Here is a 16,031-nt window from a genome sequence, read left to right as displayed (position 1 = left end):
GAGATTCAGCGATGTTTCACAATAATTTTTTAATTTTTGTGACCATTTTATTGAGCGATGTGCTGGGGCACCTAGGGCAAAAGAAAGAGGGATATTCAATTATCAGTATGAGTTGGTGGCTTTGACTGGTGACAGAGGAAACATGCAAAAAACATCGGTAAACTATGTGGCAGGTACAATATAATGTGATATTGGTGGCAATTTTTTTCAAATGGGAAAGGCTACAGATACGTCTGTCACCACAACCAGGTTCTTTTTAGTTTCACATTAAACTGAGTTTGCCAACTCACAACCAAACTACTACTTTCCAACCTAGCCCAAACCTCGCACAAAGTTACAGATAAGTCCGTCACCAAACCAGTTTTCTTTTCTTTCCTTTTTTACAGTCATTTGCTTTGTCACATGATGACAGAACTGTGAACATATGTACCAAGAGGTGACATGACAACAGCCATTAACATTAAGTCAATGATCAAAACCAATGACTTGTATAGAATATTCCTCTTGACCCTCCAGAGCTTGATCATCTGCAACACCTTCACAGTTTTCTTCGAAATAGTTATAGCACCCGTAAATTCTTGTTCCACTCAGATCAGATGCACCATAAGATACATTTGGTTAAAGTTACATATTGGACCCCCCTTGCATTTTTCAATGTGGCCCAGGTGTAAACATGGCTTTGCTACCAATCAGTTTGTTACCAAAACCAGGTTTTCTGCTTAGCTAACTCACAACCAAATTGCAATCTTCCAATCTAATCTTGACCTTGGGGTGTGCTACAGGTCAGTCAGTCTCCACAATCAAGATTTCATAGGGGGTAGGGGGTCAGTATTTAACATTTCTGAAACCTTGATGAACTTTATTCTGTTGTTGTAGCAAAACATAATACAAATTCTCAGATTCATTTTTAAACAAAATAAATAATCGCCATTACTGCTAAAACACCAGTAAAATTTCTGAAAGCTGACAATAGGCATGCTTACCAGCACAATGACAAAAGAGTTATGTGAATTGGACTAATACAACACATGAAATTACAAATCCCCCATTACTTTTTAAACACTCCTCATGTAGTAAGAACTGTGTTTCAATGCAGCCCTTCAAAGAAAACTACCTCTTAGCAGAAATACAATATAAGAATAAGGCTTAAATTTTACAGAATAACTGCACTATGTTGTGTTCAAAATCCTATCACAATATATCCATAATTTTAAAATGACATGGTTGATGAACATGCATTCACCGTAATCCATTTCACTTCAGGCAGGGGGGGTTTACCTTCATAGTTTTGGGCGCTAATGACCTTAGAAGTTTTGCGCCCTAAAACCACAAAACCACACCTTCATAGTTTTGGATGTCACTGAACTTAGCATATGTTAAAATCCAGGAGTACGTAAGAAACATGTATTTTTTTGTTTTCTCCAAAAACATTCCTGCCTCGAGATACAGGCCTCCAGAGATGACACTGTGAACACCATTCTGAAGATGCGAATTTCAGAAAAAAATTTTAAATGCTGTATCTCTATAACAAATGTAGATATTTTGTTAGAGTTTTTTATTTGAAAGCTAATTGCTTTATGATTACAATGGTATCCTCCGTTTGGACACATCTGTCAAAGTTCTTTTACTCTAGCCTTTTGAATTTTTTTAATAATTTACAGAATTTTTTTTCTTCTAAAATGCCAATCCAGAAAAGTTTGATTTTTTTCCTGTTGGTTAGTACCATGTAGTGCTACATTCTCTGTAAAGGAGAGCTTCCACTTTTAAGTTGGACACGTTTTATTTAAAAAAAAAATCATTTTTTTAAACTTTCAAGGGTAAAGTATGTCTTCACTGAAGTTGTTTCTTACTAACTTCTTTGTTACAATGTTTATTCCTATTGTATTTGTTGCAGTTATTTCTTGCCACTTTCTTTGTTCCAGTTATTTCTTTTTACTTTTATTGTTGCAGATATTTCTTACACTTTGATGTTTTTTGCCAGCTTCTTTGTCGTGGTTGTTCACTACAAGTTTCTATATTGTAATTGTTCAGAGTTGATTTGTTTACTGAAGAGGCTTCTAAGAAATCTGAGACCATCCAGTGAGTTCTGTGTTTTCATGAGGAATTTTCCAGTTGACACAGTTGCAGTGTGTTTTGTGAAAAGGACTGTTTGAAATGTCTTCTGACTGGACCCACAGGAGAGTGAAGTGTGCTATTCGGATATCTGTAAAAGAGTGTTGTATAAGACAATCCAAAAAACAGACTTTGTTCAGGTTGGGAATAAGTGTTCTCATTCGAAGACTCTGTTTCAAAGTGAAGATGTTTCCAGTGACGACTTTTTGTGTTCTAAATGTTTTGACAGAATAACAACAATAGTATCTGAACAAGTTGAAGCCTCCCATGGTGCAGATGATGCAGATTTTGCATCAATAGAGGAAGAATTAAATACCCTGAATCAGTCAACTACAGAGGTAGGTGTTAGTGCTGTTAAGAAACCGTGGTCAGTGAAGGTGAGTCATAAGCTCTATGCATCAAGGAATCACAGAGAAATTAATAAAGCTATGGATGAACACACTGCAGGAAAACTGACCACACTCTTCAAAGTAAAAATTCCATCTTCAGAAGAAAATGAACCAAAGCACGCTTGCACCTCTTGCCAGAAATTTTTGACAAATATCAGTTCAGCTGTTGAATATTGTACATTCCACAGTGAAAAGGTGCAAGTATTAACGATTATTCCACAAACATTTCCAAAGAAAAAGTTTTGAACCATGTTCCAATCAGTACATAGTAGACAAATCAAGAAATGTGAGGTCAGTAAAAGGAGTCTTTGGAAGACCAGATCCCTATTATGGTCATCCTGTAGAAGCACCTCAAGTTCGGACTGTTCTTGCCAGAGTGCCAACAAAAAATACACTATAACTGTTACAGTTGAAAGTTGATGTCTGTTTATGTGTGTACTGTGCAAATTTTGAACTTTGTGTGGTAGCTTTGAAGAAATTACTGGAGCACGTGACATATGACACCTTAGTTGGGCATGTGAAGTCATTAGTAGTCTGTGATGTAAGGCAAGAGACTTCTTAGTTTCAAGAATGGGGTGACTGCCCTGGAAAGGGAGGACTGTCTTTACAGGCACATGGCCTGGAAGACATAGCAGATACCTCTGCAGAAATTACATATGCAACATGGGAGGAAAATAAACTAATTAAGGAAACTGTTGCCTTTGACAGTTTCATTGACAAACTTCGTAAATGGTCAGTGCAAGCAGTAACACAGCAGCATCTGAAGAGGTTGCAACAACAACACATTGCAGAAGTGAAAGGGTGTGCACAGGCTGAAGAACTATGTTATGCTTTGCTAGCAGTGTGCAAAATTCTTCAACTGCGAACAGGGGCAGAGAAGATCATCATTATTTCTGATGGTGCTCCTAGATATTTAAAAAATTGTTACTAGCTGTTTGAATTGAGCAAGTCACTTGTGCCAACTGACTGGGTATAAAGTGCTACTGGTCACCAAATACAGCTGTGATTCACAGTGCTGAGGATTTTATGAGAGTCATGAAATCTTACACATCCACAGCCCTCATTCTTTTGTCCAAAGAGGAAATTGAAGAATTCTGTGAGCAGAAAAAAGAAGAATGGTCCAAACAAACTACTCCTGTGAAAGGAATTCAGAAGGCACATTTTTGGACTCAAAGTGATGGGTGAACTCATACTGCAGGCACTTTAAAGAGCAAGAAAGAAGAAATTTAGTTCGTTCAGCCAACACCTCAGAAACAGCAGGATAATATTCAGATTCACAATGTGAGAAGGGGAATGTTTGTGGCATGTGTGGCTGGTGGATTGCAGAGATTATAGACACTAATTATGAGTTAAATGAGATTGTAGTGAACTTTATGCTACCACATGGACCAGCTGCTGGATACAGGTTTCCAACTGAAGGATAGCAATAACGCCATCAGTGCCCACTTCCTGTTCACAATGTTTCGAAGACTGTAAGCGCTCCATTTCCTATTGGTTCAACAGGAAGGCATCAGTCTACATCAAAGGAAGATAATGAAGCAGTGGAATACATTTTTAGTTCATTGACTGGCTAATTTCAGTACTAAACAGAGTGCACAGAAGTTGTATATATTGAAACCTTTAAGTCTTTGGACCTTTCACATACATTTTGGAACCATTTAAAATGATTCAAAAATGTGTCTCTTACTCATCTTTCAAAACTAAAATTGTGTTAAATAAGGGTAGGTTTTGATTTTTCTGAGCCTGTTATTTGATAAGGTTTTATGGTTCAAATGGCTCTGAGCACTATGGGACTTAACATCTATGGTCATCAGTCCCCTAGAACTTAGAACTACTTAAACCTAACTAACCTAAGGACAGCACACAACACCCAGTCATCACGAAGCAGAGAAAATCCCTGACCCCGCCGGGAATCGAACCCGGGAACCCGGGCGTGGGAAGCGAGAACGCTACCGCACGACCACGAGCTGCGGACATAAGGTTTTATGTATGGCAAAAATTTCAGTTGTTTATAAAACCTGTTCAACCTAAAAGTGGAAGCTCTCCTTTTCAGGGAATTTAGAACTCTACAGAATTAATCAACAGGAAAAAAATCAAAATTTTATGGATTGGCATTCCTGAACAATTTTTTTTTCCATAAATTATAAAAAAAGTTCAGAATGCTATAGTAAATGCTTTGACAGGTAAGTTCAAATGGAGGGTTTCTCTGTAATCATAAGGCAGTTACCTTTCAAATAAAAAAAAACCAGCAAAATATATAGAAGTGTTTCAGAGATACAGCATTTTAAAATTTTTTCCAAAATTCGAATCTTCAGAATGGTATGCACAGTGTCATCTTTGGAGGGCTGTATCTTGGAGCAGAAATTTTTTTTGGAGAAAACAAAAAAAAAAAAAGTTTTCCTTACTTTTTCTTCATTTTAACATATGCTAAATTCAATAACATCCGAGACTACGAAGATAAGATTTTTTTCCTAGCCTGCCTGAATTGATATGGACTATGCCATTCATATGAACAGGTGTTTAGTTCTACATTTGTAGTACATATATGAATCCTAACTTGTGACTTCTGTTCCTGTGTGAATGTGATGTACTGTACAATACAGTGTTTTGGAAGAGGGGAATCATCTTCTGTATTCCATAATGCATTTACCTAAAGCTAGGCACTATCTGGAGTATCTGCACTCTGTCTCCCCACAGATTTAAAGCTGGTAAAACTGTGTTAAACAGCATATAGAAGCACTTTGTGACATATCTGGATGGGCAGAGCAGTGACTCGCTCCCTTGCTTATGATTTTGCTGACAGACTATACCATCACCAGTGACATCATGGCCAGCAGTCATAGTATATATATGTGTGTGTACAAGTAGCCCGTCAGCAGTCACTCAACTTTACAGTGGTCAAGGAGCTCTAGTTTGAAAGCTCATGGTATTTCAACTACTTGATAAGGCTGGAAGCCCAAGAACATTTTATTCGAAGTCAGCACTTGGAAACTCTATTGTTACAAAGTGCTGTGTGTCTTTCATTCAGTACTATGCTCTCATAGATTTCATTTTTATTGTCTGCAGAAAGTCGTGTAAACTTGGTAAACCTTTAAAAGAATAATATTTGGTGGTATTTGTTGTATAAGTCAGCTCATTCATTTTCAACAGTTAATAACAAGTGGCAGAATTTGTATGAACTATACTTCTTTTGAAAGTGATTTGTGTGGGTGATGGTTCCAAAACTCTAACAATGGGTAGAAATAAAGAGAATGTGCTGAGTGTGGTACTGGATGATGGGCTGTTAAATAAGTGACACCATATGCATTTCAAACATAGGTAACGTACAGTTTGCATGAATAATTAACTATAGCAAGTTTTGTGCAAGTTGAGTAATAGATTTGTTGAATTATGACCAAATACTAATTTCTTAGCAATGTTTGGACCATTTTAAAATCAATTTGATTTTGGCAATAAGTTTGTTAATTAGTGATTGGACATGAGACCACCATTTCAGACCAGAAATGGCAAACCAGTGGAGCAATGAGTTGGTGGGAAGCCCCTGACTCTGCACTGAAAAAGGTAATCACCATTATCTGTTGGAATGATTAAGGAATTATTCTTGATGATTTTCTTGCAAAGGAAAAAACAGTAGCTTGCTAATATAATGCAAATCATCTTCGTGAACAAGGTGGAAAATATGAGATTAGATCACGAATGGAAAAAAAAATCATCTTTCTTTAAGACAATACAGCTGCCCAAAAATAGCCTTTCAGTTAGTAGTTTAAACTGTGAATTGTTGGAACATCAGCTGATTTTGCACTGTGACTTCCATGCATATACATGACTATAGAATCTTGTGGCTGAGAGACTTCTTTTTCCCAATGAAGTCATGGCAGCTATAGATGAATATTTTGCAGGCCTCCAGAAATACACTGCAGTTACGAAATATGCTCAGTGGAATAAGCCAGTGAGATTACAGTAACTCAAAGTCACATTTTTGCCAAAAGAAAAGCAAATCTGTGTAATGCTGAAAAATTTTCATCTTGCTCGTATTTTTAGATTTTGGAAATAATGACTTGTTTATTGTTGCGTTGCATATTCCCTATTTTATTGATTTAGATTTGAACAAATAAAATATTAAACCCAGTTGAATGCCTGTTTGTTTCATTGTTTTCAGTGATGACAGATGATAAAATAGTTGCTCAGTCAGTTTTATTTCTTCTTGCTGGCTATGAGACTTCAAGTACACTCCTTTCTTATGCCAGCTATGAATTGGCTCTAAGCCCTGATGTTCAGGAAAAGGCTAGAAATGAAGTGAAGAAGGTTTTGTCAAAATATGGAGGCGTATGCACATATGAAGCATTGAATGAGATGAATTATCTTGAAAATGTGTTGTCAGGTAAGTAATGTACTTCATTAAACGTGTTTCTTCCATTATATTCTTATGGTAGACATATCCATAGAATGTGAAATACACCTGTTTTGTGAGTACAGCTGGAATAATGTGTGACATTGAACTGAATCTCATTCATTAGGAAACTGCTGCATGTCAGTTTTTATGTGATTAATCACTCCACACAGATATTCTGCAACAGTAATATTACATAGAATGCAGCAATCAGTGTTCTCTTGTAATTTCAATTTCTTGGGTGATGATTGTGGAAGACAATTACAAGATTGTTTTCATTATACAAAGACAGAATGGATCTATTTTTAAAAATATGATTAATTTGATCACAGAGGCCCTGCGCATGCATCCTCCAGTGGCAAGGATTGACAGGATGTGCACCAAACCTTACACAATACCAGGCACAGATGTGAAGATTGATGTGGGAGATAGTGTGTCCATACCAGTCATGGGATTGCATTATGATCCACAGTACTACCCAGATCCATATAAATTTGATCCAGACAGATTTGTGGCAGAAGAGAAACTAAAACGCCCTTCACATGTATATCTGCCATTTGGTGGTGGTCCAAGGAACTGTATTGGTGAGTAAAAAAAGAGGGTAACTTTTTTATCTGTTCTTTCTACGCAAAGAGTTCTGAAAAGTTGAGGCTGAATCATTTAAATAATGGTTAATTATTGTTTGTATAACAAACTCATAATTTGTTTTGTTCCATGGTGGTTGTTTTTGAAGTAGAGTCTGCATTTGATGCTGTTGTAGACTTGTTGCAAACTGTTGGTACTGCTGCTGTGAAAGTCTAAATGCATTTTATTTCAATCATTGTACCAGATTATGACCCTTTTTTATATTCCTTCAGTATCTTTTTTTCCAGCTGCAGCAAAGAGAATTAGATCAAAGTGAGAAAGAAAGAAACAGATAGAGAATAATTCACACTTATCTCATAATAGTCCTCCAGTACCATAAATCCTGTGATTCTTACAGCTAGATTTTATTTTTGGACTTTGGTTGTGTCATGTTTTTCTAAGTGCTGTCCTACTATTGCTCCTTTCGTAATCAGTGTGGATAGGATATAAAAACTGTTCCAATCAAATTACTTGATTTCAGAGTGTTCAGGCATACACATCACACGCCATGCCCTTTTTATCTTCCTTTCCTTCATTCTGTCAAGCTTTTCAATGGTTCAACATCTTATAAGAGCTCCAGCCATCAGCATCTCACTCTGGTGTTAATCCTTTCACCACACTCGACGAACTGAGTTTCGCTTGCCTGGCAGCACTGGGCTGCACGCTCGACGAACGGAGCTCAGGTACACAGTTGGCAACATTCAGGAGGCTCTGCAAAGTGTATTTAGAATTTTACACCAGATGCAAGAGTCTACTTGAAATTTTCACATTCATTTTCAATGATAGTTTGTCAATAATAATAATTAATGAGATGAAAAAATATGCTGAACAGTTTGTAAGTTCACATGTTGGTGCATTGAAACAATGATTACAGTACACAGATGGGTACCAACCAAAATTGAAATTTCTATTATTTATTCACAATGTTATTCCTACAGGGCTTAATTCAGAAACTGTATTTTAATGTATTACTTTAGGAAAGAAAGTCTTGAAACAACTATTTTCCAAAAAGTATTGTATTTGCGTTTGCTGCTCCAGCAAAAATCTTCACGAGACTGTCAAAATAAATAAACTGTAATGTGCTTGTTTTCGTAGTACACATCCTGCTGCCAAAAGCTTCAATTGTTGACAACTTACATTCACAACAATCACCAAAACATGTCAGATTATGCCATGCTGCAAGAAAGCGCCTTAAGACATGTGAATAATTACATGGGTGGGGATAGATAGCAGCACAAGGAACAGCTCAGTCAAGTGGTTAAACATCATTCCAGATGTTTTACAAGTGAAGATTGACAGCTTCTTGTCTCAGGCCTCATATGCATCTCTCAAAAATAAATGACATTGTCATTGCAATCAAGTCTTCTAATGAAGCACTTGGGATATGTTTTTGAAATCACAACATCTAGGAATATATGGTACTGTATGACAATGTTGTTTATTTTTGAGAGATGCATGTGGGGCCTGAAGGTGGCATAGAGCAATCCCGAAACTGGTAGTCAAAGTAAAATAAAATAACATCTCAATCACACAACTGTTGGCGAATTTCATTTATAAATATTTGACTACCTAGGCAATGTCCCATGTCAATGATGGATCAATATGGACAAAATATGCAATTGTCAGATCCCTTCACAAGAAAGATGGTAAAACAGATATCAATATTTACTGAACAGTCCCACTACTTACTACCTCATTCTTGAAGGCACTGGAAAAAATTGTGTGTGCAAGAACCATGAAAAAGCTCTCCTAAAATAAAATACCTAGTCAATATCAGTTTGGACTTCAAACCGGTCTCTTCACAGAACAAGTTATTTTTCAGTATGCAAATCAGATTATACAAAATTTGAATGATGGGATATCTCCTGTGACTTGTCAAGAGCATTTCATTGTGCAGTTCCCAGTATTCTCTTAGAGAAGCTCAAATATTGTGGTATTAGAGAGCTTGGTGTTAACTGGTTTTCGTCCTAACTAAAAGGATGCGGGGTGTTGCATTAAGAAACTCTGGGAGCATATGCAATGAAAACAGCATCTTCAAAATGAGGAATAATTACTACAGGTATATCACAGGAGTAAGTATTGCTTCTGTTCTTTAACTTGTCCATACTAACATTATAAATGCAAAAGTAGGTTTGTTATGTTTTCATGACTAAACCGCTGCACCAATTTTGATGAAATTTGGTATGGAGATAACTTGAACTCTGATGAAGAACATAGGCCAAGTAAAAAAAAAAAAAATCAACCCCCTAAGAGGGTAAAGTACAGAATGGAATATCTTTTTTTACATCAGTGAATGTAAACCATAATAAATTATAGTTAAATTTGTTGCATAATGTACACATCACATGATGTATAGCTACTTCAATAGTGCAGTGCATAGACATGCTCTCCTGCCCATGCCCTCCACCATGCACCAACCAGCACCGACACTGTATGAGCCACCATGTCAGAACACGTGTGAGCAGCTGACATTACTGCATGTACATAGATTACTTATTCACCATCACTCATCCTAACAAAGCTACTGCAATGCGAGCAATGCTGCCATTAATAGCTAGTTATATATAAATGATCTCCATCATATATCTAAGAAGCAGAAGTAGTTCTCTTTGCTGACAATGTAAGTATTATAATGAAGCTGAATGGAGTAACTTCAACATTTGAAAATATAAATAATGTTTTCTTGAGAAGGAATAGCTGGTTATCTGCAAATGATCTGTCACTGAATTTAGATAAAAGACAATGCATGCACTTCAGTACTGCATAAGGACTTACCACACCTTTAGAAATAATGTGTGATGGTGAATCAATAAATGAAACATAGTATTCTAAAACATTCGCTGTTTATATATGAGGATTGCCCAGAAAGTAATGCATCGCATCTTTTTTCAACAATTCTTTATTGGACATAATGAGAATTACACACACAAAAGAATGGTGTTTTCTCTATGTATCCTATTTTTCCACATAATCTCCATCCCATTCTATGGCCTTCCTCCAGTGCGAAACAAGGGCATGTATGCCATGTCAATATCAATCCATGTCCTGGTGGCAGAGCCAGTGCTTCACTGTGCGTATCACCTCCTCATCATCCTCAAATGTCTTCCGCGAATGGCATCCTTTAATGGCCCAAACAATGGAAAGTTCTAGGGGACTAGGCCAGGGATTTAGGGTGGGTGGGGTAACACTATCCAACCCTGTTTTCCAATGTGTTCAGCAGTCCTCAGACTTGTACATCCACACTTCCTTTGCTGATTGACAGATGTAGCGCCAACTGCTAAGTCGTAATCCATCTGTCCTCATGAATGACAACATCAGCTCGCTACAACATGTCAGGTGTGACAGCTGTGGACAACATGTCAGGTGTGACAGCCGTGGATGGTCTACCCGACTGCTGCAAATCATGGAGCTCCGCCAAACTGCTTTCTGGTGACCTCACCATCTGTGCCCAGTGACTAACTGTACTTCTGTTGACAGCAGATGCTCCACAGACTTTGCACAAGCGTTTGTGAATATTCCGCACTGTTTCTTTCTCTGCAGTGAGAAATTCAATGACGGCACATTGCTTGTAATGTACATCGCCTACAGACGCCATTTTGAAACTGTCCTGCAGCTACGCTATCTGTCTTAAGTAAGGGAAACTTGAGGCACTCGCTCAACAGACTTCAAATAATACGTACATAATGTTTCAACTTTGTAGCATTGTTTTCGGCTGGAAAAAAAAATGTGGTGCATTACTTTCTGGGCAACTCTCATAGATAAGAACCTGAACACCAAGTCACATGTTACTGACCTTCTTAAAAGTCTTAGCTCTCTGACCTCTGCATTACAGATAATAGATTTTGGAAATGCAAATGTAAAAAAGTTGACTTACTTTTTCTGTTTTCATTCACTAACATCTTACGGCATCATTTTATGGTGTAAATCATCACTGAGGAAAGAAGTGTTTGTTGTACAGAACCGTTTAATAGGAATGATGTGCGGCATCCATTGTAGCATCTGTAGTAGACAGCTCTTTTAACAGTTGGGCATTCTGACAGCAGCCCCTCAGTACACTTATTCCTTTATGGTGTTTGTTGTCAACAATGAATTGCAGTTTCAAAACAACAGTAACATTCATAAATGCATTAGCAGACAAGAGAAATGATTTACACTGTCCATCACTCAGACTTACTATGGCACAGAAAGGAGTCAGGTATTTAGCTATAAAAATGTTTCACTACCTACCCAGTGATATAAAGAATTTAGTGGATAATAAAACTAATGCCAACTACTTAACGAAGCAGCATCATCATGCCTGTGCAGATACTAAACTAATTGTACCTTGGGTGACTAGCAGCCTATGCATTAAATCAACTATGCAAGAAAGATAATAAATAAGAATTCTCCAGTGCACATCAACAGGATTTTCTGAAATAAATTAAACAAAAGAAAGTTTTAACCATGTTTTCCAATTTTTTGTAACTTTCTCACCAGGCAATCATCATACTCTGTCAGTCAATGCATTGCTATTCAAAATAGGGCTGTATTGTCACACAAAGACACAAATGGCACATAACTGCCAACAGCATTCTCATCAACGACTTTGAAAACAGCTCAGTGCAACTATTCACATATCAAGAAAAAGACATTAGTAATTATTTAGAAAGGATGTATCTGTATCGTATGGAACAAATTACATTCTGTGACAAACCGCAAGAAACATGCACGAAACTCTAGATGAGTTCCCAGTAACTGCTCGCAAAGTAGCTTCAGCAATTAGGTGGGACCCATCAGTTTGCGAAGTATTGTTGTCAGTTCAGCAGAGGTGGCTTGCACATATTGTGAAAGGATCAGACACAAAACTCCCTGTGGCATGGTCTGAACATACTCTCTTAATTATTTATTACTGGACAAAAAGAAGAATGTTAGGTCATTATCCCATTTGCATTCCACCCCTAGATCCTCCACCTGCTTCATGCCTCACACTGGAGGCATGATTAGAATGAAGGTGACAATATGAAGCCATGCTTAGTGGTCTGGAATGAACACTGTGATTGAGTGCACTATCTGGGCTGGCTATGATTGTATCCAGAATCAGTTAACCCCAGTGCTGTGCCTTCCACCTGGGCAAAACCCAATCAGACTGGGAGCTGGTGATTCATCTGCATCTACATCTACACCTATACTCCACCAGTCACTGTGTAATGCATGGCAGTGGATACATCCCATTCCATTCACATTTACTTGAGCAATATTTTAGGATGGGTTGAACAAGTGATTTGTAAGCAATCTCCTTTGTAGACTGACTGCATTTCTCTAGTGTTCTATCAATAAACAAAAATCTATTAGCACTTTTATCCACAACTGGGCTTATAGAATTGTCCCATTTCATGTCCCTACTAAGTGTTACACCCAGGAATTTGTGTGAGTTTACCAATTCCAGCTGTGACTCACTTTCAATTTCTTTTTGAAAAAATAAATACAGCGGTGTAACAATGTCGTTATGAAACAAAGAGGTGAATAATGATTCACTTTTACACATTTACATCCATTTTGTGTGAGTGAATGCTGAAATTTGTCCACTGCTTTGTTAAATGTTCATGCTGCTTTGTAGCCAAAGGTTTTTCTGTCACTGAAATCTTCTTTTTACCTGTAACTGAAGTTTGTTATTGAAATAGATAATATGCTGTGGTGTAAAATTTTTCTAAATACCTCTGTTTATTCTATAATATAAAATCACTTAAGATGGTTTTAGTTTTGTTAAAAAGTTCATTATTATTTTGTGAAAACTGATTGGAAAAATATGTAGATGTGATTCTAAAACCTTTACACAATATTGCTTTGGTGTATAAGTCTCACTCTATTTTCTTTTGCAGGTGCAAGGTTTGCAATAATGAGCACCAAAATAGGAATGGCTCATCTTTTGAAAGATTTTAATTTGAAAAGATATGAAAAGACTGATGTTCCATGTCAGATTGATACCAAGTCAATGTTACTTAAATCTAAAAATGGAATCTGGTTACGCCTTGAAAAAATAAATGCTCATTGATTTTTAGTATAAACTACAATAATTTATGAGCTACTTTTCTATGAATAAAGCTTATGCTTATGGCTGTGCTTTTGAAATTGCCTGATTATAAATCTGTGGCTATAAGAATCTATTATGTTTCACGACTTGCTACATTTCTGTATGTTGACTGAAGTTCAAATATATATGCAAATAGATTAGGTCTTGACATAGGTGAGAATATTATCATACTAACAATTTATTTATTGATACCTTTCTGAGGACTACACAATTTGGCAATTTTGCAACAGTATGTATGAAATCCTGACATTTTATCATCCTCAAAAGAAAACTCTGTCCTAGAAGGGACAATGTGATAGCAGTACCTTAGAAGAAACATTCATAACTGAACAGTGTGCCTTCACATGATGATTTATTATAGATCAATTTTGTAGCATGTAAATGTAATGGAAGAGGAAGCTGTATGTATTCTTGTTGTGGCGTTGAAATATTTTTTGTGCCAGGCACAGTCATTGTTGAGTTGTCAGTTTGTAACTATGTCTTCCTCTGATTGTCTTTCCACAGTCATTTAGGTTGACACTACAAAACTTGAAAGTACATGCCTTGTAATAAGGATGTGGATTTTATCACATAAAATAATAAACAACTACTTTTAATTATGTCCATCCAAAGTTTTTGTATGCAACTAAAATTTTTAATAAAATGTAAAAGTATAGTGCAAATATGTAGCAGAAGGTAAAGAAGATGGCCATATTGTGTGGAGCAGAAATACTGTATTCAGAAACAATTATTTAATTTACTTTTAATTTTTATATTGAACAAAATTAATATTCTTATGAATAAGGCTTACTCTACATGTTATGAAGAAGAATTTCGTGTTAATAAAAGCTGTGTTTTGTAATGTTTTGCTCCTCCTTTGCTTTGTAAAATTTATTGTAAGCCATTTCATCATGTAGGCCCTACATATCTGTTACATCTGCTGCTTAGTACATTTGTCATATGAGAAGTTTGAAATTTGCCTGATCATAATTGTTGTAATCAAAAGAGAAGTACAAATAAATGAGCATTTATTGTAGCATAATTGTAGCACTACAGTTAAAAGTAGTGTAAATTTGTATTTAAAAGCTGATAATGTGCTATACCCTTCAATCCATTTTAAAGAGGTCCATGATTATTTAATTAACTGCTCTGGCTCAGACCTCTCTAACATCACAATCATAGCTGAAACTAACTTTACTGAATGTTCTCAAAGTACAAGGATGCAATATATAGCATAAAATTATGTAGTAATGGCATTGAGAATTAAGTATAATTCTGACCAAAGCTAATCAATAGTAAGATTTTTTTAAGTGATAAGTTGACAATATCAAAGAGTATGATTATAAAAGAATGATGATAACACTCACCTAAAATCAAAGAAGCAAATAAAATTTGCAAATGCACTGAAATTTCATAAAGTTTGGGCAACATATCTACAATAGATATGGTTCAAATAAATGACTGAGTGATTTTTTCATCATTATATACGTTGCTCTAGTGGACTGTTTTAATGAAATGTAGGACACCAAGATACGAAAAGGTATGACATTGCTGGGAGACACTGGACAAAAAGCTCTGAACTGTACTATGTAATCTATGGCACAATAACAGTAAAAGGTCAAACTGTGGAAGATAAAGTTTGACATTTAATTATTCTAATGAAAATAATCAGTTTTTGAAAATAAATTGCAATTGAGTAGATAAAAAAATCAACTCACCAAGTGGTGGCAGGAGAAAACAATATATAATTGTTAAGTAAATGAGCAAGCTTTCAGATCCAGAGGCTCCTTCTTCTGGGTTAAAGGGGAAGGAAAATGGATGAAGGACTAGCAAGGCATAGGAAATGGGGAGAGTTTGGAAAAGTTGCCCAGAGCCCTGGGTCATGGGAGACTTAGCAGATGGCATGAGAAGGAATACTGATTGTTGGGGACTGCACCGGATGACAGCTGGCTTGCACATTTACTCAATCTTTATGTACATTTGTTTCCTGTTGTCACTAGGTGAGTAGATTTTTTACCTGTCCAATTACATTACATTATATTATTTTGTAATTCTAAAACATAAGAACTGTATAAACCCCCACAATATAATTTCAGTTATTTTTCTTTGAGGAATTAAACTTTAGCAACACCTATTCTTGCTTTGAAATATTGTCATAAAATTCTAGGCATGTTGCATTCTAAAAAAAATGTATACCTGAATAAGCATTACTGAGTTATATTTGATCTCTTTCTTTTATGTGATCACTGCACCAATTTTTGCCTTATGTATTGGAACAGTGAAAAAGTGCTGTACTGTGTTTGTCAGTATTGAAAACAACATTCATGTTTGATTTCACACAGCTATCTAACCCGTTTATCAGTTGATAAAAATTATGTATTCAGTCACAAAACAGAAAATCATCAATCATAATAAACTGTGTCACCTGGCCACCAAGAGCTGTTACAGTTATATGGCTCCTTCCGTG

General features: G+C 36.2%; 1 protein-coding gene across 3 annotated transcripts in view; it reads left to right on the top strand.

Annotated features, from left to right (window-relative positions):
- The window catches only part of LOC124788045 (cytochrome P450 9e2-like), a 124,599-nt gene extending 109,999 nt beyond the window's left edge, over positions 1-14,600 (top strand). For all 3 annotated transcript variants that reach the window (XM_047255108.1, XM_047255107.1, XM_047255106.1), the window contains exons 6-8: positions 6,661-6,882; positions 7,224-7,475; positions 13,374-14,600. In XM_047255108.1, coding sequence (XP_047111064.1) covers positions 6,661-6,882; positions 7,224-7,475; positions 13,374-13,546 — 647 coding nt within the window. In that variant the 3' untranslated portion in view covers positions 13,547-14,600. The remainder of the gene's footprint in view (positions 1-6,660; positions 6,883-7,223; positions 7,476-13,373) is intronic.
- The last annotated feature ends 1,431 nt before the right edge of the window (positions 14,601-16,031 follow it).

This window comes from Schistocerca piceifrons, chromosome 3, assembly GCF_021461385.2.
Source record: "Schistocerca piceifrons isolate TAMUIC-IGC-003096 chromosome 3, iqSchPice1.1, whole genome shotgun sequence".
Taxonomy (NCBI): domain Eukaryota; kingdom Metazoa; phylum Arthropoda; class Insecta; order Orthoptera; family Acrididae; genus Schistocerca; species Schistocerca piceifrons.
Note: the sequence above shows the minus strand (reverse complement) of the source record. Positions and strands in the feature narration are given on the sequence as shown.